The following is a 24,773-nucleotide window of genomic DNA, read 5'->3' as shown; positions in this document are numbered from 1 at the left end:
AGATGTGTTTGCTGGTTGTGGTGAAGCTGTCTGTCTCACCACTACCTGTGGACAGCACGGATTGCTCTTTACTCTTCAGAAACTTTGCAGTTGCAAAGTTTTTCTGGTGGTCTTAGGTCCACAAGCGAAGTGGATGTTGGCATATACTTTCTATAACTTATGTTTTGTGAATCTGCTGCTTAATCATTTTTGTGCTATTCAGTGTGTTAAAGCCTAATAAAAGTTAAGATTGAAAAATCTTCAACGTCAACAGAATTAATAGGTTAGATATAATGATACTAAATGGGGAGAAAGATTTTTCACAGTGTAACTAACTTACTTTGGGGAATATATTATTTCAAAGAAGAAAGTAAATGCATTGCTCTCAGCTGCATGTATATTAGATTAGGTAAGCTTACCTATGTTGACAGGTGAAAAGTTAAGAGTAAACTGACTTTTTTCAGTGGAGACAAGAACTGAAGATTAAATTTTCAGAGGATCAGCACAACTTTATTTATTGTCTGCTTAGGTCCCAGAGCATTGTTTGTGTATCCTGGTCTAAAATTTTGGTGGAAAATGTTTTGGATACTGCTCACATTGGTTTCACTAATAAACTGAGTGACACAATTCAGTATGTATTCCACAGTGGTTTTTTAAGTCACAAATAACTTTTTTTTCCTGTAACTTCAGGCAAAACAGGGCTAACAGTCTCACAAAGTTATTTGTTTGTTCTTTTCAGTGATGTTTTGGCACTGCCTATTTTCAAACAGGAAGATTCCAGCCTTCCACAAGAAAATGAGACCAAACATCCACCCTTCCAGTATGTTATGTGTGCTGCAACATCTCCAGCAGTAAAATTATATGATGAAACTCTTACATACTTGAATCAAGGTTGGTATACATATGTTGCAGGCATAACTATAGTGAATGCAGCTTGTGGTGCAAGTCCAAAACTGGGATTGTATTTCATGTTTTGATACATGTGGGTACATCCAAAATAAATGCATGTTGAAAATGAGGCTGGATACCTTACTAGTAGTCTTGTTTTGTCCATCTCGCAGACTCATAGCTATAGTCTGTCATTACTTCTCCTTTAGGGTCTGTTGGTTTTGGATTTGGGGTCTTTTTTTCTGCTCTCCATCCCTCTCCATCCCCCACCTCCCCCAACAAAATCAAGCCGACAGAGCTTTTGGGAGACAAATTTCAGGTAGTAATAGCTTAAAATACAAGACTAATTTTGCATTCCTGTTTAAACTTGATTGATAATAGCAAGTTAATTGGATGATATTTGCATAAGGTACACACAAACACCCCCAAAAAGTCATAATAAATGTTAAAATGTCAATCCCTAAATAAAAAGTGTTGCACAACAGAGGCCACTGTAATCACTCTTGAATTAGTTATACATATCTGCCCAGAACAGTATTCTGTTTGAAACATAAACACAAGTGCAGCTACCTTTGTAGTTACCTTTGGAGTTTGTGTGTATTTCACTATTGTCTGTCTACGTTTATCAGAAATTAACTAGAGAAATACTTCATGTGAGTTTTGCTGCCTTTTCCTCATAGCGTGTCATTGATTTGCATGAAAATTCGTTTTTCCTTCTGCAGAGGCCACTGACTGCTGGGTAAAATAATCTGAATGTAGTCATTGCCATGTGATTAAAACCTCCCTCACCTCTGGAAATGACACAAGTGTCCTAAGTTTAGTCAGCTAGTATTCTGAACTCAAATAAAACCATTTATCATTTGTTCGGACCATATCAATGCCTTTGTATGCTCCCACCCCTCCCTCCCCTGGCTCTAACACTCTAGGATCACAGTTCCTAGATTTAGTTTTGCTTTTTCTTTTCCTTGTGGACTTTGACCCAAAATCTCTTGATAGACAGCACTGTACTTAGAAGACACAGTCCTGCAGCACAACTGGTATGAAAAATAAAAATAAAATTAAAAAATTACATTCACCATTTCTTTTCTGTATCTTACAGTGTTTTGGTACAATTAATCTTCTTAGCTCATGTGCTTCTCTAAGCAGTGTACTACTTCAGTGTGCAGATAAGAGGACACAGGTTAAAATATGTATTGGTGAATTTTCCTTGGTCTTTGTGAGCTATTTAACTTATTCCTTTACTAGGTTACAGAATTTGTATATTTTACATGTGCGGTTTCTTGATAGGATATCCTTTTTGCTCAGGTCGAAATGCTTTTAGTAGTGTGAACTTCTGGTGATGCATTTCATACCTGGAAGTGTTTAACTGTGTCCTGGGCCCTAAAATCTGTGCATTATCTTCAGCTTTCCATGTGAATGAAGTTGCTAAGTCCTTCATCTTGCAGTATCCAGTCTGTCTAAATATGCTTTAAACACTACTTAACTCTTCTACTAATGAGAATAATGGAAGTTCTTCAGGTGATTTCTAGTGTCTTACAAATGTGTGATCACATAGTTCAGCCATTTGCTTAGTCAGGTTTACTTTATTTTTTTTACCGCTTTTTGTATCTCGAGTGCTCTCTTCAGGAGAAAACAGTACAATTGCAGCAGTATGCTGGGCCAGCAAGGTGCTTTGCACTGTTTAAAAAAACTTTGGAAGTTTTATAAACTTTAAACTCTGTAGAAATACACTTTGTTTTCTTCAGTGCCAGGATCCTGCCTCCCTGACCAAACACAAAGCTTGAAGGTCAGCTCAGTGTGCTGGGGAACCAGCACAAGGCGGCAAGTTGAAGGAGGAAAGTGCTTGCTATCTCACCTCTGAGAAGAGCTTGCCGTTTAAGTGACAGTGTCTGAAATGACTGTAAATATTTCATCTGCCCTTGAAAATATCTTTTAATATAAAGATTTCTTTTGCAGAGAAGTTTTTCTCTTTTTCAGTGTCCTAGGTAACTTTTCCTGATGTTGAAAAATGAAGAGATTGGTATAATACCATTTGTCTAAATAAATATGGGGAAAAAAACCCAGTTGGCCAACTTCCCTTCTGTGCTAATACTTCAGACAGAAGGACAGTACATTTGCTGTCTAGGTTAAGACTTTTTCCTAAAAATTTCGCTATTAGCTGTTAGCGTGTATATATATGTATGCAGATATGTAAAAAAAAACCAACCTGGGATAGTTTTGTGAGACGACATCTTTCATACTGAATCCAGCTTAAAATAAGGATCAGTTTCGAACACTGAGTTGTACTGATATATATGTTTATGTAATGAGTTGGATTAAGTCCTCTAGAAAAAGAGTAATTTTAATCCTGGCCACATCAGTTATCTGGTTTCTTGTTTGGCCCCATTATCAGGCAGTGTCTTGCATTAAATAATTTTCAAGAGGATTGTGAATAGGGAGTACCATAGAGAGCAAATACCCTCTTTAATTTCATCAGCAGTTGTCTTAGTTTGCTGGATTGGGAGTACCAGAAGCACAGGGAATATTTGCCTTGTCTGTTAAGCTATGGTGACGTTTTCTAAGGCAATACTTAAGCAAGCCCTGACTTTACCCTCTGTCAGGAAGTATTTTAATTGGAATAGCGAAGAGCATCATTTGGAGTTCAAGGAGTGTCTGGATGATGCTCTTAGTAGTATGATTTAGTTATAGGTAGTCCTGTGAGGAGCAGGGAGTTGGACTCGATCCTTACGGGTCCCTTCCAACTTGAGATATTCTATGAGCTAACGGAATACTTAAAGTGATTAGGTTTTCAGCTGAAGCTGATTCTAGAAGTTCAAATCTTGGAGTGATGGTGGTTGGTTGTTCAGGGGTTTTCAGGGTTGTTATTAACTGTAAAATATGTTAAATGGGTCCATTGAGAATACATATCAGTATTGTAGGACAATGTTTTGAGTTGGCTGCTCTTCAGCTAGATGTATATCAAATAGCAGAAGTGGTATGGAAGAGAATTGCTTTTAAAGGGGAAGCATTCTCTAGGTTGGCTTACACAGTGCAGCTAGGCTTGTAGTTCTGTGAATGCAAAGAACTGCTTGGGAGAGATGGGATCCACTTCAGTAAGGGGGGCAAAGGTACCTTTGCCAGCAGGGTGGCTGACTTGGTAAGGACAGCTTTGAAGTAGGAACAACAAGTGAAGGAGAGAGTCACCAGCAGCACTGTGAGGGAGTGATGGACATGGCTGATGAGCAAAGGGCCTGGAATGATGCGCATGAAAGGGAACACATAATCAACAAAAGGAGGCTTAAACAGGGTCACCTCCAGCATTTGGATGTAAGCAAGTGCCTATAAAGCACCATTATGAGGAAACCCCAAAACCCTTCCTGGGAAATCGGGATGGTGGGGTGCCTCTTTGAAGTGCAGGTACGTTAATGCAAGCAGCATGGGAAGTAAACACAAGGAATTAAGACATCTGTGTGCAGTTGTAGGGCTATGATCTTGTTGGGATCATGGATACACGATGGAATGGCTTGCGTTAAGTGGAATATCACAATGGAGGGATACAGGCTCTTTAGGAAAGGCAGGGCAAGAAGATAAGGAAGGGGGAGTTGCCCTTTATGTGGGAGAACAGCTGGAATGCCTGGAGCTCTGCCTAGGGATGGGTGATGAGCCAACTGAGAGCTTATGGGTAAGGATTAAAGAGCAGAACAGTATGGGTGACATTGTAGTGGGTGTCTGCTATAGGCTACCTGACCAGGAAGAACAAGTAGATGAGGCCTTCTACAAGTAGAAGTAGCCTCACATTCACAGGCTGTGGTCCTCATAGGAGGACTTGTCCCTCCAGCAGACACCAGGGTGGCTCAACACAGCAGGGCGTGAGCAATCCAGGAGGTTCCTGGAGAGCATCAGTTGACAACTTCCTGACCCAAGTGATAGAGGAGGCAATGAGGAGAGGTGCTCTGCTATACCTCATACAACAAGGAAGGGCTCATTGGGGATGTGAATGTTGAAGGCAGGCTTGGCTGCCATGACCATGAGATGGTGGAGTTCAGGATCCTGAGAGGAAGCAGCAAGGCAGAAAGCAAGAACGCATCACTGGACTTCAGGAGAGCAGACTCAGGCATTTTCAGTGATCTTGATAGAGTCCCATGGGATAAGGCCCTGGAGGGAAGAGGGGCCGAAGAAAGCTGGTTAATATTCAAGGATCACCTCCTCCAACCTCAAGAGCAGTGGATCCCAATGAGCAGGAAGTCAGGCAAAAAAGTCAAGAGGCCTGCATGGATGAACAAGGAGCTCCTGGCACAACTCAAACACAAGAAGTAGGCATACGGAAGGTGGAAGCAGGGACAGGTAGCCTGGGTGGAATACAGAGTCGCTGTCCAAGCATGCTGACGTGCAGTCGGGAAAGCAAAAGCCTAGCTGGAATTGAATCTGGTGAGGAATGTCAAAGACAACAAGATGGTCTTCTGTAAGTACGTAACTGGCAAAAGGAGGACTATGGAAAATGCGGGCCCTCTGCTGAACAGGGCAGGGGCCCTGGTGACACAGGACATGGAAGAGGCTGAGGTACTGAATACCTTGTTCACCTCAGTCATTTCTAGCATCACTGGTCTTCAGGAATCCCAGCCCTAGAGATCAAGGGGAAAGTCTGGAGCAAGGAATATGTACCCTTGGTGGAAGAGGAACAAGTCAGGGAATACTTAAGCAAACTGGACATACATAAATCCATGGGTCCTGATGGGGTGCACCCATGAGTGCTGAGGGAGCTGGCAGATGTCATTGTGAGGCCACTCTCAACAGTCTTTGAGTGATCATGGTGACTAGGAGAGGTGCCTGAGGACTGTAGGAAAGCAAACGTTGCTCTGATCTTCAAAAAGGAAGACCAAGGGAACTGCAGGCTCCCTGGGAAGGTGGTGGAGTAACTAATCCTGGGAACCATTTCCAGGCATATGAAGGACAACAAGGTCATCAGGACTAGTCAGCACAGATTCGCCAAGGGGAAGTCATGCTTGACCAACTTGCTAAAATTCTATGATGAAATGGCTGGTTTGGTAGACAAGGGGAGGGCACTGGATATTGTTTACAAGTCATCGTCTTCATTAAGGCTTTTGCTATTTTCTCCCATAAGATCTTTACAGAGAAGCTAATGAAGCATGGGCTGGATGAGCATCCTTAGAGATACTCAGAAGCAGCCGGGCTTGGTCCTGGACAACTGGCTGTAGGTGGCCCTGCCTGAGCAGGGGTCTTGGACAAGATGACCTCCCAAAGTCCCTTCCAAACTTGATCATTCTGTGATTTTTATAAAAGAGGTTACTGCAGTTTCAGTGTTAAGCAGCAGGCAGTTAAAAGTTCCTAGCACCTTATGTTACCTTGCTCCTGTGGCTACTCTCCAGGAAAAAGCAGAGAAATTTTGTCCTGTATTTTAATTGGGGAAATGTGATTTTGCAAATTAATATGTCCTGCTCACCTTGGAAGCAAAAAGTCCCTGCAGTTCAAATAAATTACTTAGAGCTTTGTCTCTTTTGAAGCACAACAGTTCATCAAATTCACTGGAAAGATAGATTTGCTCATACCTGTTTGAAATAAGCAGTAACTGGCTCTTCTAAAGACTTATTTCTGAAATCATACAAAGCCTAAAAATCATACAAAGGCAACAGGTACACAAGCAAAATTAAACATGGGAGAGTAGTATGTATGTTGCATGAAGAGTATGAAAACTGCCAGAGTTTGTTTCGGAAGACCAGTTTATGGTTCTCAGTATGGTGCCTTTCATCAGTTTCAAAAATAAAGGAATTCAGCTTTGAAAAGTTTTTAAGAAAAAAAATAGAGAAACAAGTACTTACATTTCATGTTAAATGAAATACCTTAACTCTAAAAGTATCTGTAGTTTTAAAGGGACTGAAAAGTTTAATTTTGTTCCATTAATTCCCATGCTGTGAAGTGAACCTTGTTACAAAAAAATCTCTTAAACAGAAGTTTCAGGTACCGGTATTCTTGTGTACTGTGAACCAAAAGCTAATTCAGGTGCATTAAACACAAAATAACTTTGTGCTCCGACTCTTCTGCTGATGCAAATTTTTTTCTCTTTAAAGGTCAGTCCTATGAGATACGAATGCTAGATAATCGGAAAGCTGGAGACATACCAGAGATCAATGGAAAACTGGTGAAGGTGAATTGAAGTTCTCTAGATAGTGTTACTAACAAATCTCTGCTGCTTGCATATGAAAAGAGTAGTTCTTAACCTTTTATTGTATTCTGATTCACGGCGGGAGGTGGACCAGCTGATCTGACCAATAAAGAAAATAGGCACAGTGGAACCTAATGCATAGTTCTGTTATTTCAGGTTTACTACAAATTAAAAGAATATACATGTATGCATTTTCCCATTTATGAACGGGTTTGTTTCATGCAACTTTAGATAACGAAAGGTGAGCTAATCATGTATCCTCTATGAGGGTCTGCAGTCTGATCTGTTTTAAGATGAAGTGAATCTCCACTATGTAAGCCCATGTCTTTCTGCTGAGTAAAAGGAAGCTGTGGTAACTGATTCATATAATGAATAATACTACCTGATTTAATGTATGTGTTCAGTATTTTTCCCCCTCTGTATAACAAATTATTTTATATGTGCATTCATGCAGCAGAATATGACTAAGCCCACAGTTGTACAAGAACTGGTAACAAAAATAGGTATTGTTGGATAATTGCTTCTAGCTGAATAAAGTTAATCGTGTCATAGTATTTTAAATTAATATTTCAGCTAGGATAGTTGGAAAAGTTTGGAAGTTTTTTATTACTTCTTACTATTAATTAAAATCATAGATTTGTTGTAAATATGCTTATAAATACTAGGAAGGGAATTTTCTATTAATTTTATTTCTTAAAACTTTCTACAAAAATTCACAGAATTCTCCATGAAAAAAATGGTCAAACTATATTCACTGTTTTTCAGAATAAGTGAAGTCTTTTGTGTTTGTTTTCTAAAATAAGTTGGTGTTGCCTGCACAGTGTTGATACTGTGCTGTCAGTGTTGCTCAGTTCACTGCATGTAATTCATGGTGACCTTTAGAATATGCAGTCAGATGTAATTCTCCTTCTGCATTTTTACTACATTTTCAAATATTTCCTGATTCTCAGTTCTATTTCTGTGTTCTGGAATATTTTGGGATACTGATGGTTGCCAAATTTTTGGCTGTAAATAGGTATTTATTGGCACTGTGGCTATTTTGGAACGTTTTAGTGCTTTATCTTCAGGCTGTTTCTAAACATATACTAACTTTGTGGCTTATCAGATGCTTGTTTTCTTTGTTAGAGTATTATAAGAGTTGTGTTCCATGACAGAAGGTTGCAATATACAGAGCACCAGCAGCTAGAAGGTTGGAAGTGGAACCGCCCTGGGGACAGACTTCTCGACTTAGGTATAATTGTTTCTATCAGTTGCCACCGTATGAAATTCAATTTCCAAATTTAAATTCATCATGGTCACATTTATGCTAGGGCTGGTGAAAAAACACAGACCAGTTTTCTGTATGCTGCTTTGTCATAGTGTGTATTTTGAATGTAAGTGTTCTTACCACTTTCACGTGCCTTTAAAACCTTCAAGTGCTACAGAAGAAACATAGCAACTCTGCAACTTTATACATTTAGTAATCTTTCCAGTTTTGATTACTGAATCTTACAGTAATTAGGAGAACACATACAAAGGTAACTTTGGTAGGTTGTGGAAATGGCACCAACATGGTTTCTGTATTTTGCATAACTTTTGTCATTTTTGGTGCATAAGCTGTGTATGGGGCGGGAGGGGAGGCGGGGGGGGAGGAGGGGAATCAAAAACCACTCCCAAACCCTGAGCACTTTGTATGTTGAGTCTACTAAGATTCTTCAGACAGTCCTAAGAAACTGTTTCTGAGCCTATGGTCAAGCCACCAAAGCCCACATTTTTCCACCCTACCTGTGTTTGCTGATGGTAACGTTATATTAAAATTTATTTGTAGTGTTTTCTTGGAATATGATTGTTTTGAAATATATACTTATTTTAATAGATATTCCAATGTCTGTTGGAGTCATTGATATCAAGACAAATCCAAGCCAGCTCAATGCAGTTGAATTTTTGTGGGATCCAACAAAATGTACATCTGCTTTTATTCAGGTTTGGAACTTTACTTGACTGAATGTCTGTGTTTGGTGCCTTTCAGGTCACAAACAGTAGTATAGTTGCACTATGAAGTTTCTCGGTTTCTTATTTGTGGGAAAGCCGTTAAACACCAGCTTTGTAAAAAACACAGGTTCATAGTTCTATAATGGTCCCTGGTTAGATTTTTCAACTTGATTTGGGTTTATAAAGCATCTTTTAAAAACAATTTAAATAAAAGGCTTTCAAAAAGCTCTTTGAAGAAAGCTGTCATGGTTAAAATATTTAGTGATACGGACTATTAGAATTAATTTATATCCCTCTAAATAACTGTCACTACTACTTTTTTTTATTTTTTAGTTGAGAGGCCCACTCCTAGTGGTGAGCTTCAGCAGAGGCTTGGCTTGAGGATATAAAATGAAAAATAATGTGCTACAAAGAGGGTTTTAAATCAGACATTCAAAGGTGTTTCTTACTATGTCAATAGGCTTCCTTGTAGTGGGATTTTTATTATTTATGTATTTGATACTCAGGGCAATTGAACATGCTTTCTCTGGAAATTATTCAGATAGAATGTTCAGTTTTGCATTGGAATTTTTAGCTTACTTTTGTCTCAGATCTGTTTTTATTACAAAATAAAAAGGTATAGGTATAAAGTTTGAGGTAGCAGCGTTTCTTACTGAGGCTGCCAAAATAGGTTAAATTCCATATTGTCAGTATATTAACTTTGATCTTGTACAATCAAAGGCACTTTTTCTAGTAAGAATTACATAATTACTAAAATGTAGTCTACTTGAGGAAGAGTGAGATAAACTATTGAATATTTTTGTTTATGCACTTCCTTAGAAGAAGTGATAACAGACTGACTGAAAATGGAACTGATTCTTATTATGCAAGTGTAGTTCACTTATTCTAAAGGCTAGAGAACACAGCATAGTGGCACTGATTACACACTTAAAGCTTCAATTTCTAGTCTGTGGTTCTCTGTTGTTGATGACCATAGGAAATAAAAAGATAGTATTGTAGACATTGAGAATGCAAGGTGTCCATGGTGCTCGGCTTGCTTAAAATTCCATGAGGAAGCAAAAAAAATTGGGAGCACTGTCCAGTGAAATTCATCATAACTCTTTCTGTTATGCTGATTTTCTCCGTAGATATCTTTTAGGGGTATTTCTAGCTTGTAAACCCAGTCTTCATTCTGATGTAGCACTTGAGGCAATTACATGCTGATTAAAAAGTCTGCTGACTTTTATAGGAAGTTGGGCATATTTGAAAATACCCTGATTTCACATGAGATTAAAAAACTCTTCCAGTCAGTGACCTTCTATAGCTTTGGTAATATTTGTTCCAAGTAACTCTGAAGTTTATTCTAGCTAGAATGCATTGGACAATAGTATCTTGAAAAAGTTTTTGCTATATTCATAGATATAGTTGTCATCCACATACATTTTTCTTAAGATCCAGCAAGTTCTCATTTAATAAAAATCTATAATGACTTCTGCTTTTTGGAGAGTTTTGATGACACACTCGCTTGTTTCCCCTCTTCCCTGTCAGCTCAAGTGTAAAGTTTCTGGCTTCATTTACATGTGGGCATGAAAAGGAATGAAATGTTAGTTTATGCAGATTGGTCCTCAGATAGGCTGGGTAATTTGTTTCTTATCCTTAGAAAATTTGTATGATGTTGGTAACACATAATACAATTTATGTTTAGAATACTTTTGAGGGTCCTTTTTTTTTTTTTTTTTTCAGGTACATTGTATCAGCACTGAATTTACCCCTCGTAAACATGGAGGAGAGAAAGGAGTTCCTTTTAGGATTCAGGTTGACACTTTTAAACAGACTGAAAATGGAGAATATACAGATCATCTGCATTCAGCCAGTTGTCAAATCAAAGTTTTTAAGGTAACAGTAGAAAACAGAACCTTAATAAGTCTCTCAGAAGCTCTTATAAAGATGGGGGACATCTTTATATTACTGCTTGACTTCTCAGATCAGATTTCAATTATAAAACCATTTTCCACTTGCGTTCTTGTTCATGTAACTGTTCATTTTTAGCCAAAAGGAGCAGACAGGAAACAGAAAACAGACAGAGAAAAGATGGAAAAGCGAACTGCACATGAAAAAGAAAAATATCAGCCTTCATATGACACCACAGTTCTTACAGAGGTAACAAAATAGAATTGCATCTGCTGACTGAGGAGAAAATACATAGGTACAGCATCTTACTTAGCTGCAGTCTTGGAAGGGTTGGGGAACAATTAGTTCTACGCAAAGATAAGCTTTTTATTTGACAAACCTGTCCAGTGAACAGCAACATTAAATTTTAAGATTTTGTTTAGTAAGCTTTCATTTAGATACTCCATAGATGCTTGTATTAAAGCACACTAAGATTGAACACTATTTGACTGACTGTACTGAACCCTAGAGCAAGTCTTTTCGTACAGATCTAAAAACGTTGCAGCTGAACAGAAAAAAAAAAAAGAGGGGGGAACCTAGAATTTAATTATGTGCCAAATATGAGCTTCAAAGTCTATTTTTTGGAGATTACTGAATTTAAGGCCAGAGCCTCAGTAGGTTTTTGCGTTTCCTTTTTATTTAACCATCAGTGAGTTCTATGCAGTTTTCTAAAGATTTCAGAAGTTTTTACAAGGCTTTTAGATCTTTCCTCACTGTATAATGAAAAGAAATTGATCCAAATCTTTGGTGTTTGTCCAGATGAGGCTTGAGCCTATAATTGAAGATGCAGTTGAACATGAGCAGAAAAAGTCCAGCAAGCGGACTTTGCCAGCAGACTACGGTGATTCTCTGGCAAAGCGAGGCAGTGTAAGGGACTTCTGCTTACCTTTTCATTGTGCAAGATACCTTGTGCAGTGTTAGATATAGGAGAAACTTCCATTATATAAAGTAAAAATATTTTGATTGCTGTGTCTTAATTTTATTCACTTTTATGTATACCAATTACTCCATGTTTGTTTTCAGCAAAGGAATCCTTCCTAAATCTAACACTTAAACTGTTGCAGAGGGACTGTGTAACTTTTAAAAGTCAAGAGCTTTCCATTTATGCGACTTTAAATGAAGTAGCCTTTTGCTTTCCTGTATGTGTGTAACTAGTGGAAGTAAGAACAGTGGAATTCAGTGTTTTGTTCCGTATTTGTACTTACATTCAATATAAGTTTCCATGTACATCAGTATTTTTAAAACGCCATGTAGTGTTGCAGATCGTTGATCGTTAGGTACTGATTTTTTCCTTTAGCCATCTACATATTGTACTTCAAGCAGGTTTCACGCAGTTCAGAAGAGTCAGCACATCTTCATTATACGTGTACACTAACCCCTGTATGTGCCCCCAAAATGAATCTAACGTATATCCTGCGCACTCTTCCTGTCAAGGGTTAGCATTTTAGATTTCTTAAATGCTGTTTCTTAAGGTGAATATCATTGAGACGTTACATTTTTCAGATGAGAAACAATCCTGCGTCTTCCATTTGGCAAGTTTAAATGTCAATTAATGATGTGACTGTGGAAGACAATTATTTGACTGTTCTTTGAACAGGCGTATTGTGCTGACAGCTCTTTCCCAGCAGACATTGTCCCTCAGACATTATTTAGTTTGTATTTATGATCTGTGAAAGTGATGTATAAGGTTTAGGTTATAAAGTACTTCAGTGGATGCCTCTTGTTGTTTATAAACGGTGGAACTGGGCAGGAGGGAAAAAACAATATTAAGAAAGATGGGTTCTTCTGGGGATTTTTTTTACCCCCCAAAACTATTTTAAGCACTGAGCTGTCTAAATTTACCTACTGTTATTCTTGGTTGTTGGGGGTTTTTTTTTTTTTTCTTTCTTTTAAGATGCACCTTCAGCAATTTTTGGCAATGCAGACATTCTTTAATTTGTTCCAAATGGCCCTGCTTGGAGGCAGGAGGTACAAGAGAAAACAGGATTTTATCACTTTCCCTTATAAAGCACGACTGAAGCATCTTTTGAAGCTGGTCCTTGGAGGGATTTCTACTTTCTGCACCCTCACCCCCCCACCCCGCTCTCTTCTCTTTCTGTTGTTGTAAATACTTCATTGAATGATTATTGCTTATAGGAAGAATAATAGAAAAAGGTATCTTTAAAATATATGACAAATCCCTTGCCCAGAGTAGGACAAACTGTAGCCAAATGATAACTGAAAGTTGTCTAACCTGTTCTTAACTTAACAATCTTTTGGAATACTAAGCTTCTATGAATGGCAGCATTACCTTAATTGTAGTGAAGAAAAATTGAGGTAGGACAGGTAGTATTAGTGCCTTTCACAAAGGACACAAAGGAGAGTGTGTGTGTGTGTGTGTTTATTTCTTCACTTCTTGCTTGGGGTGAAGGATGACCTACACACTATTTTGGAATAACAGCTATGTACAGCTTTCCACTTCTCTTAATTGTGCCACTGACTACTCCTGTTTTGCATTTGCCTTTAATACAATTCTATCTTGAGATCATTTGGTCAGTTTGTTGAGACCATTTTGAGTTTTATTCCTGTAAGATGAAATGCTTTCAGCATTGCTAACTTGGTATCATCTGCAGATTTAACACATAACCTGTTCCATCATGACAATGATCTTTATAATTAGCAAATTATTAGAAATCACTAAGCCCATAAAAAATACCATGAAACACTATTTTTGCTGTATCCATAGTGAAACCTTGGTAGTCACTAAAGACTCATTAAGTACTACTTTTAACTATGTAAGTTGAGTGTACAAATTGTTTGCTTGATCTAGAAAAGGGTTGTGTGATCTACAGCTTGAAGGCCAACTCGTCAGCCTTTTTCTCTTGTCACCAGACAGGCTTATTTTTGTGGGCCGTGTAAATATGGACTGGGGATGATGCATGTTTCTACTTAGAGCAATTCTGTCCTTGCAAATCTGTCCTCCCAAACATAGCCATCAGACGGATTGGCTGTTCATATGTGCAGATCAAATGTACCATATGTACAGTACAGCCATCACAGGGAGGCTTAGACACAAAAATTAAAGACCTACTTTTAAGTATGAGAATTGACACTGTTCTACATACTAGGTCTTTATATATGATGAATCTTGTACTTCACATGTCCTAGGAACTGTGGTTCCGTTACAGAAGGAAAACAGGATTGTTTGGAGTGTGTTTTTCTTGACAAAGTTGAGAGTGTTGGCTGTTACATAGCCAGTGTGGCTTCCTAGATGCCCAGAAATAGGTTTTTGTTATCTTTTCTTGAATTCCAGAAATTTAGGTTGATCCAATCTATAGTTCTCTTCCTTTTTAAAGCTGGGTATTGTTATCTTCCTCCTACACCTAACCTATTATATAGGCTATCTTTTTTGTTCCTTGCTTTTTGCACCTCATTTTGTATGTTGGCTTTTTCATTTTTCCCCTCCAAGATTCTGCTGTTCTATTTGCTGGGTATTGCTAATTTTGTTTCTTCCCCCACCCCATATGATTTCTTCCAGCTCAGCCACAAGCTGATTTGGACAGATTGGTTTCTTACTGTGCTTCCTTCAGGAAACGTTGAATCTAATATCTTTTCTTTCCAATTTAATTCGTATGGGATTCTAACACAATACAAGGAGTTTGGTGAACCTTCCTTTCTGAATGGTCATTCTTGCTCTGCTCTTCTCCTATCCTTTCTGAAGACACAGAGAATTTTTTTCTAATTACCATCACCCATCTTTTCCTTCTCATTCATTTTCATAAGAATGCCATCTAGATACTTTTCCATTATTCATTTTTATTCATCTGATGTTTCAAAATTCGGTGCATTCACTGCAATTTCTGCAGTATTTATCTCAGCATTTTCCAGACAGACAGATGCATAGTTAACTACTTGTTAAGACTTTCTCTGGTGCTATGGAGCATTGATTTTTCTTCTGTAAAAGGCTACAAACTTAACACTGCCTTCTGGACCTCAGAGTGGATGTTTATGTACAGGTGACCTTCATCCAGGGGCCATTTTATGAAGGAGGCACTTTATTTTTTCCTCTTTTCCAAATATAATGAAACTAGAGCTTATCTAAGGAAGAAGAGAAAAAACCCCCACCAGATTCTTTCTCCTGCTTTTAATTTGAAAAAGGGGGCAAGTTTGTACTGTGATAGTTGGGTCTTTGCACTTTTTTCTGTCTGCAGTATCTTGGTTGATTTTTGTTTTAGTATATATTGTATGTCACAAGCTAGACTATATAAAGCTACAATTTGAATAAACTTAGTCAAGTTGTCATTTTTTGGCAGATAGAACTGATTATAGGGCACATGGAAGTTAGAAGACTTCCAGGTATAGGCCTTGAAATAAATTGGAACATTAAGTTTTGGATGTGAAAGATTGGTGCAGAAGTTACAGAAAATATTTAAGTGGCTTAAATTTAGAGTATAAAACCTTCTGGAGGCTATGAGAGTCAGAAAGTGGAGCTGGAGCAAAACTAATTTAGTAACGTAAGCCTATAGTACTTCTTCAATTTGTTTTTCCTTACATCTATCTATACTTCATATAGCAGTATCAGTAGCATACAGGATACGTAATGTGGGTGACTTCACATGTTGGGAATAACTTCTTTACTTCTGCATTCAGAATAATTAAGTCCATACGAGCAGAAATTTTTTGCTTTTGCCCATAACAACTGTTGTTGGGGGCAAGAACCCTGTATTTTATAGGTTCCTTGAAAAAGCTCTGTCCCATGTGTAATAAAATTGCTGCCCTGTTGTCTAAAGATGATGCTGTGTGCCCAAGTATAATAAGCCAAATTTGGAGAACGTACGTTTTGTTTTCATGTTGATTTGGTATTTGAGTATAGTATGGAGTTCTTCGCCAATGTTCAGTTTTACTCTGTTGTAAAGCATGAATTTGGGCAGATTTAGGTAGATTGGAAGTAGGAATGGAAATGACATTAAACAGTGGCTTAAGATAACTTGAGTTTTTGCAATTCTTCAGATGTTAGGAACGTTCTGAGCTTAAATGCTAAATATCCTGAGTCTGAAAAGTCATACTTAGAAAAATTTCCTATCTTCCTTTTTTACTCAGTAAAACCATTGGCTAACGCTTTATAACTTTATTCACAGCCTATGCAGAAGAATATTAAAGATCTGAAACCAAAATAAATTTTCTCCTTTTCAAGAATTAATCAGTGTTTGGAAATTAAGGCATAATTTCCGGAGTACAGTTGTATTGGTAGTATTGTATCAGTGTACTAGTAATGGAGGGCAGTTAGTCTTGAGACCTCAAAAACAACTTATTTGAAAATTCACCAGTATATATTCATTGTTCATTACAGGTAAAGATACAATGCCAATCTTTTTTTCTGCTCTGTGATGGCTTTTTACAGAGTTGGTTGCTTCCTTGTTAGAGTGACATTTTTCTAAGTTTACGTCCAATGGCCAGGGACTTCTGTATTAGAATCATTAGCTTGCCAAATGTCCTTTGGTTAACTCAGTTTTGGGCTTAAGAATATAAGAAACATCCCGATTGATCAGACCACGAGTCTGTAAAGTCCAGTGCTCTGTCCCCTGCAGTGGCAATTGCTCATGCTGTTTCAGGGAAGCCGTGCTGCTTTCTGTGATCCCTTCCCCTTGTAACCCTGCAGTGTCCAGAATTGTCCTGCAGGATGTTAGAAAGAACATCCCTGCTTAGTCTTTTTAGTGTTAATGGATTTGATGCCCAGGCATTCGTCTAATCCTGTTTTTGAACCTGATGGGTTTGCGAAGTGAGGGACAGTTGTGCATGTGAGTGATTCCAAAAGCATAAGCAGCTCGGGTTAATTGTGAGAAGATGCTGGAAGAATATATTCTGTTGCCTTTTTTTTTTTTTCTAATGCTAGGCTTTCTTGTTCCTTGAACCTTTCAGAATTAAGTATCTCAGTGCTCAAATACTCTTTTTCTCCCTCCACAACCTGTAAGACAGAAGAAGGGAGAACTGAGCTAATAGGCATGTTGCAGTAGTAGTATAATTACTAATACTACTACCTTTTTTCTTCCCTTTCTGGTTTTTTGTTTTTTTTTTTTTTTAACCAACTGATTCAGTCTCAGTGGATAGTTAGTAACATTTTTGCTGGAAGAGGAGGCAAGGTAGGAAAGTGTGTGTCTAGGAGGAGAAAGGCTACATGTTTTGGGTTGGGATTTTCTTTTTACTTGCTTTGGTTTGGGATTTTCTTTTTCTAAATATCTCAAATGTGCTTCCTGCATTTAAACTCAGAGTTTTGTTGTGAACAACTTCAGCTGGGTTTAAAGGACAGAAACATTAACTGCAGTACATGCCTTGGGAGGGGCTCAAAAGCTGTTCTCCAACACCAATGCATTCTTCCCTGCCCCTGAATTTAAATATATGCTGAACAGAATCTTGTAATGGAAGAGTGGCTGAGGATGTACAGCTTGTATCTGTGTGTCCAGATAAACACCTTGCATTTAAAATTTAGGGAGAGAATGTCAGAAAATTAAAGAAAATTAATTACGCTTGCAAAGTATTTCAGAAGAACAAAGTTAACATTATTGTGTTGAGCTTTTATTTTAAAATTATGGCTTTGGACCATATAATTGGGGAATGAAGGCCGATTTTAACTACCTATTGTAATGTAACATCTTTGAGATTAATCTTAAAATGAGCTCGAGAAGAGAAACAACAGATGGGAATATACAGAATAGGAGGAAGAGTGGGTAATGCTAGAAGGTCATAGAAGAGCATGTTTTGTGTGGATGGCACTGTTTGTAGTCTATGTAATCAAAGGCAGTGTGTACACAGCAGCTAGTGAAAATGCTGATCTGAATCAGATCTCGGACAGATGAAGAATTTCCTAATTTTTAAGCTATTGGCATGCAAAACTTTTTTTTTTTTTTTTTTTTTTTTTTTTTAAATTATATGCACCATGCTGAGTAACTTGCAATCTTACTCCACGTGAAGACTGGAGTCCAGCACAGAAATGTTGTTAACTGTTTTACAGAAGATTTCAGCTGGTGTTGCAGTCATTTACTGTTTCCCCCAGATAGTGAAAGGGTCTTTCAACACGAAATCGTTGAAACATGTTTCCGTTACTACTAGGTCATACTTGTTCCCCTCCCTCCTCCTCCAGCCCCACCCTCTACCCCAGGGTTATGATATAACTCTGGAAATTTCCTTACAGGGTATTTAGCTGGTGCATGATAAGTATATCGGAAATCTTTGTTGTTTTAACAGGCATGGTCTTAGCTTACTTTATCTTGGACAACTTGCTTGTTTTAATCCTGTCTGTCTGTCTTTGAACATACCAAAATCTGCTTGGTTTTTATTTTTCTTTAAAATACTGGATTTGTAATGGTATTGGAAACACTAAAAGCTAGTCTCGTTTTGAAGGGCTTTATCATGATGGGTTAAAAAAAAAAAAATCCCCAAAAGACTGACTAAATTGGTCAGCTAGCTCATCATACACCTGTGATGACTTAAATTTGTGTATAAAATTCCAGTTTACCAAGCAGTTTAGAGAAAGCAGTACATGTAAGCATCATTTTAGTCCTGCAGTAAATTAATAAAAATTTTCAATTCACAAAATTTCTACTGAAAATGCCATTTGTATTTAATTTCCGTCAGGGCAGATACATTAAATTTATCTACAAGGTGAAATCTAGCTTCATAGTTTTACTTACTATTGCTGAACACCTATTGTCAAGTCATGATACCTGCAGTTTAAACAACCCCTTCATCCCTTTTAGGATGAAAGAAGTTTTTTCAGCAGATGGTTTGGGGTGGGTTGGTTGGTTGGTTTTAAACTCAGTAATCTGTACAGGTCTTCTGTCAGTTCCACCACTAATACCTTCATTTCGTTAACAGAAGACAGTATAAATAGGAGTCTTCATGAAAGAACAAGATAAAACAGAACTGATTTTTACCTGGAGTATCTGCATGTAATGTGTGAGATGGAGGGAATCTTTATTTGGAATTACAAATCAAAATTCTCTGTGGATAAAACCCTGGCTTTAAATGAAACGAGTGTGCATCAGAGTAAAAAACATATTGTCAAGAGAAACTTAAGTTTTAATTCTTTATCTTCAGTGCTCACCCTGGCCTGATACTCCTACAACATTTGTAAACAACAGTCCTACTCCTGCTCCAACTTTTACCTCTGCTCAACATAATACCTACAGTGTCCCAGACAGGTAGGTTTCTTTTCTGTACCCTAATTAAAGGTAACATTTTAAAATCAGGCTTATTCAGAGGTGTTTTCTGAGTAAATGCAACTGTTTTCTGGTTCCACTGGGGAGTGAGAGATTGTTTTGACCTATATATTTATTTCAGAGTTTGACACTGACATCATGTGATTCAATTATAATGTAATTACTTCTGCTTCTCTTACTGTATGTTGTTGAAAACTTTTCTTCTTGTCCTTTGTTGTATAGCAAATACTTTACCTTTTAACCATTCCAGTTTAGTCCTTGTCTATGGAAACTATTTAGCCTTTTTCAGTAGGAACAGTCTTCGTTCCCCTCATAAACAGTTCATGTAATTTGCAAGAAAAAAACCCAACAATAATCTTCACAAGCTTTTCAACAGAAATTGTATTGGTAAAAACATTTTGTATTGAGGCATTAATTAAACTACTGTAATCAAACTTGGGTGATCAAGGAATGATTTACAGTGGTATTGTCTGGTCTATATACTTTTGGTTTGCTTGCCTTGTATTTTACTACCTCTTCCTCAGTCACCCTTTAAGACAGTTAAGTGCCCATATAACTTCCCGTCAGTATTGGTAAAGCTGCTTCTCCAGCTGATAAAGAATACACAGAACAGAAAACAGATTACTTGCATATTGAAGTGTGATGATCTTTCTCTTGAGTTTAACTTACGTTTCACTCTATGCAGCATTTAATTTGTCTTTCAAAGGTGATATTTATGCTTTTGAGAATTTCAAGTTATTTTTCAGCAATGCTTAAATATTTTGCTTAATAAAATCCTAGTAATACTTTGGTTTTTTTTATCGTAGCAATTCTTCCTCCCCAAATCATCAAGGAGATGGAACCTCTCAAGGGTCTGGAGATGTGAGTGTTTGCTTTCTGGTATTGATCATGGCCATATTTGTATATTTGTGTCAGAATATTTGATTTATACATACCTTGATAACAATAGGTACTGAGGAAGTTTTTAACTGAGGGAGATTTTTTTAATGGTTGGGGGTTTTTTTTAATATCCAAATTATCATATACAATCTTGTTTCTTACAGCAGCTTCATCCTTCAGCCACAATCCAGGAAACTCAGCAGTGGTTGCTCAAGCATAGATTCTCTACCTATACAAGGCTTTTTTCAAATTTCTCAGGTATCTATGGTTTACTTTTTTATTTAGAGTCTTTCTTTGTGTTAGTCGGCAAGTTTTGTGTGCAAAAATAATTCTCTTAAAACAATATGGCATTGATATTTATTGTAATTTACTAAATCGCTTATTAATTTGTTCAATTTGCATTGGAAGGCATTTTTTTTTATAGTTTGTTGTGCACAAATTCACCCTAAGACCCCAAAACAAAGCTAGGTTCTTTTTTCCTGACGATAGTTTGCAAAATCACTTTGACCTTGATAAGTCCTTTGAGAAAAATGAGTGAATTTGGTGAGTCAGACCAGCAGGCTGTCTGTTTTGCTCTGCTGTTTCCTGACGGCAGCCAGCATGCAATGATCTCAAAGTGCAAGAAATTGCTAACATCTGCCCCATGTTAGATCTTTTTGTAGAAGTTAGATTTAATTGTAGTATACGAAGCTTTCATTCTTTAAAACTCTGAAGCTGTGAATAGTTGTCTTATTCACAGAAATGGCAAATACTTTTTTGTTTCAAACTCTGCTTCAGTCCCATGCAACAGAATTCCTTTACCTACGTGTATTTGTCTAATTTTTTTCATTTCAGCAGAATGTCTGATTGCTCTTCCTTAAATGTCTGTCAGTGTAGTTTCCACTATGTGTATGGGAGCACGAAATGGCAATAGATGCACTAGCTGGGGCTGTGTTTTGCTGTTTGCTTCTTTAATCTTCCATGTAATTGTGCAACAGGTGGGATGACACAGTACACACCATGAGTAAAATTCCTTCTCCGTTTTCTTTGGTGACACATGATGGGGAGAATATGATGAATGATGCCTGCTCTCTGCCTCTTTGCTTAGTTCATGCTTCTGCCAGAATTCCCTTTCTGTCAGGCATCTTCCCTGGTTGAGATCATGTTTCCCTAATTCAATCTAGTAAGGATTGCAGTGCCCTGAAAGTACAGCTTCTCTAATGTGGCGTTGTTGAAATCTGCAAGACTCGAAGCTTTGTCTTTTCTGTAGCTACTTAATTATGTTTGCGGCTGCCTAATGTTTTCTGCCTAAAATTCGTACTGTTTTCTGCTAGGATATACAAATTCTGAGAAATGAGCTCACATTTAGTCTCTCTGAACAAGCTGTGAGGGTGTCATCCAACCCTGAGAAAGGAAATTCTGCAATCTCACTAATGTATGAGCCACTATTTTGCAGTACCTTTCTCAGCAAACAGCATGGAAACATGGTGTTCATAAAAATTATTATGTATAGTTCTGGTGACATCAATATGGGCAGAAGTAACTAAAATTTTGTAAACTAGTGCTAATAATAATATAGTAATATAAAAATAACTAAAATTTTGAGACACCAGGGCTCCACGGTGTTTTCCTATGCACAGGTGGTCCGACTTCTCCAAATAAAAATTGACCAGACCTTGAGATGGTAATGAGGCCTCTAGAAAAACTGCAGCTTTTGGCACATAAGAACATGATTTATTTGAGGAAAAAAAAGGCCAAAATAACATATATAATGTGTAAGAACCACTTGGCACTACTAGTAATCTCAGCAATAAATTACTGCCATCCTGGCTTTCCCTCCTCAGCGTGACTCAGTACTCCTAGCAGAACAACCTGTTGTTGTACCTCAGTGGACAGTACTGCCGCAAGCTTCCCCTGAACCAACAGCATCTACCAGCTCATCAAGACTGACACGCTAAGGCTCCTTAATCAAGGAGATGATGCTTTTATTTTAAATACCATGGACCTAATGGAAAAGCACAATATTTTATTGTCAACCCTTGCAGGGTTGGAAACTGACCATTTATTCTTTTGCTGCTGGTTAGCTTTTGATCTGTGCTTCTTGTTTCCTGAGAAAGCTTAGCAATCATAATACTTTAATACCAAATTCCTGACAAAGACTCTTGGAAAACCTTTAAAGTAGTTCTTCTTTTTCATTTTTATCTTTATATGTTTACAGAAGTCAAATACTAGCTGGCTGATAGGTTTTTCTTTGAAGCAAGAGGTGTAGTGTATGTAGCTTTTATTATACTTCCTCTGGTGTGGTGTTTTTTTTTTTAATTACAGTATTTAAAGGCTATGATGACAAATTACTTTTGCTGGCTTTTACCTATGCATTTCTAGATCGTCTGTGGAACATTTTCACAAACAGACCATCTTTTTTTTCCTGTCCTCCCACTCCTCTATTACAGCAACTGATTTTTCAGACTGTTTTTTTCTTTGTTGACACCCATGCTGCTTCTAAGAAGGATCTTTCCTTCCATTCCGTGTTTAGATCTTCTTAGTATCTTTTATTAAAGCTTCCTTTTCTAAAGTAAATGTTCTGGGAAGCAGTTGTTTTCACAGATCACATATTCCCAGGATCATTTAAAAAAAACCAAACAAACCTGCTTTTGGATGGAAATATCCCACAACCCAGATTCACCCCACACTGCTTTAGTTATGCCAGCCTTTAGCAGTACCTTCTATAAATGAGGGCGTTGTAGTAACTTAATTGCATAGAGGATATATGTATTAGTTGAATGCCTGGGATGATTCCTTGAGTGAGAAACTGTCAGATATCTTTGCTCTGTATTTTGTGTGTGTTTTAAAATACACTAACCTGGGTGTCAGTTAAAACTTGGAGTAATTTAAGCCATTGTTGGGATATAGAACAGTCATCTGTCCCTTCAGAAATTGTGTGCCTTGCAGACTTTGTACTTTTTCAAAGACATCGATGCCATTGAGTGAAACTAACCATGTTTGGAAAACGGGTCATTTTTTCTTAGTGCTAGCTAGTGCCTATTCTAAATTTTACTTGCTTGTTTGTGTTTGCAGGATTCTATTTTTATAATGGTGGAGTTTGTTATTCTTGGTTTAAATGAACATACAACTTATTTTAAAAAGTATAGCTGTTCTAAAATAATCTTCATAAAATCCTCATGTGTTTCTCCAGGTGCTGATTTATTAAAGCTGACAAGAGAAGATCTGGTACAAATCTGTGGTCCAGCCGATGGAATTCGGCTATATAATGCACTGAAATCCAGGTAGTATGTTGAATTGTGAGGTTGAGTGGGGTTTTTTTCTGTAATTTACTAGAATCCCCCGTCCTTAGATTCAGGAGATCTGGGAAGTCAGTCTCAGGATGGGCCTCAATGGCTGTGTGAGCTCTGTTGGGACTTGGCAGCAGTATGTTTAACAAGAGCCTCTCTCCCGTGTATGCCTTCAGGGCAGACCCCAGATGACATGCAGGCACTGACAACTTCACAGGTAGGCTGCAACACTGGTACCAGTGCAGCTGGGCACTGCCGATTTCTTGGAAACTGGTGGATTTGTTGCCAAGACACAAAACTTCTCATTTAGGGGAGCTAAGAACAACCTGAGGCTTTTTGAGGGTACAAGTGTTGAGTGCTAACACAGCCAGCATCCCAGTTGATGTATCTGATTCTGACTGAAATGGGTATTTGTTACCATTGACCTTTATAAGAACTGTCATCGTTACTCAGTAGTTAAGTTCCAGGATTTCAACAAGCAGCATCTTGATGAACTCGGAATCAATTGAAATTTTGTTTAAATGCAGTAGCGTCTGAGAGACAACTTACCATTATATTATTTTTTTTTTTTTTTTTTTTTTTTTTGGTCAGTGAAAGAAAACATTTCAAGTGTACTATTAGCATAACAAATCTACATCCGTGGCATATCAGTTTCTGTATTTCCAGGGCAAGCAACCATTTCTCTGATGTGTGATTTCTTTGAATTGCAGGTCTGTTAGGCCCCGTTTAACAATCTATGTCTGTCAGGAGCCATTAAGGAGCATACAACTGGAAAGACAAGATGCAGGCAATGGTGATAGCAGCAACGGTGCAATATATGGTATGGCGCATAGGGGTGTCTCAGCATACCATTTCTGTGTCTTAAAAAGTCTAAACCGAGATAGGTGGGAAGGAAAAAAGAATAGTGAAGAGGCTGAATTTCTGTTTCTGGTGTACCAAGAAACCACAGGAAGTTGTATTCAGAACAACATTGCTGTTTTAAAACTGCACGGGGCGAACAGAACCTTAAAACCTCTCAGGGTGAAATCACTGATTTTTTTCAGTCCATTGATAAAACTAACTGCAGTTACGTGGTAATTAATTAAGAAGCTCTCAAATTAGCTGTGCTAACTGTTGTTACAGACAAGGTATTAACCAGATAAATGCAGGTGCATGCAAAAGCTACGTGGAAATAAAACACTTCAACTCTTTCCCATTTTCTGTTAGGTTTTGCTGTCATTTTCTGTGCAGCTGAACTAAAACTGGTAGAGCTTGGATGAGGAAAAACAGCCAAGCAGTGTATGGGCTCATGATTTTAGTATTATTTTCCTGAGAAGATAGCTGTTGTTTCAACACAGATGGGAACTTACTATTTAATTGTAAATTCATGTCAATCTTACAATTAAGAGAATGGAGCTAGTTGAAATGATTCTTTTCTTGCTCTTGGCTTTGAGTGGAGACACCTCCCTCCCCAACCAACTGAAATCCATATAGGCTGCGGCTGTAATAGTAGTTGTGTATTTT

At 37.7% G+C, this 24,773-nt stretch overlaps 1 protein-coding gene across 6 annotated transcripts in view; it reads left to right on the top strand.

Moving 5' to 3' along the window:
* The window catches only part of UBP1 (upstream binding protein 1), a 38,875-nt gene that overhangs the window by 9,263 nt on the left and 4,839 nt on the right, over window positions 1-24,773 (top strand). The window contains exons 2-13 of one of the 6 annotated variants that reach the window (XM_041122349.1): window positions 719-870; window positions 6,933-7,009; window positions 8,153-8,258; window positions 8,883-8,989; window positions 10,721-10,873; window positions 11,027-11,137; window positions 11,687-11,794; window positions 19,001-19,104; window positions 19,929-19,983; window positions 20,169-20,259; window positions 23,174-23,264; window positions 23,981-24,090. In XM_041122349.1, coding sequence (XP_040978283.1) covers window positions 719-870; window positions 6,933-7,009; window positions 8,153-8,258; window positions 8,883-8,989; window positions 10,721-10,873; window positions 11,027-11,137; window positions 11,687-11,794; window positions 19,001-19,104; window positions 19,929-19,983; window positions 20,169-20,259; window positions 23,174-23,264; window positions 23,981-24,090 — 1,265 coding nt within the window. Of the gene's footprint in view, window positions 1-718; window positions 871-6,932; window positions 7,010-8,152; window positions 8,259-8,882; window positions 8,990-10,720; window positions 10,874-11,026; window positions 11,138-11,686; window positions 11,795-19,000; window positions 19,105-19,928; window positions 19,984-20,165; window positions 20,260-23,173; window positions 23,265-23,980; window positions 24,091-24,773 lie in introns of all 6 variants that reach the window. The other 5 variants (XM_030008617.1, XR_005932056.1, XM_041122351.1 and 2 more) reach the window with 5 other exon arrangements.

The sequence above is a fragment of the Aquila chrysaetos genome, chromosome 3 (genome assembly GCF_900496995.4).
Source record: "Aquila chrysaetos chrysaetos chromosome 3, bAquChr1.4, whole genome shotgun sequence".
NCBI lineage: Eukaryota > Metazoa > Chordata > Aves > Accipitriformes > Accipitridae > Aquila > Aquila chrysaetos.
This window is presented reverse-complemented; position numbering and strand designations above follow the sequence as displayed.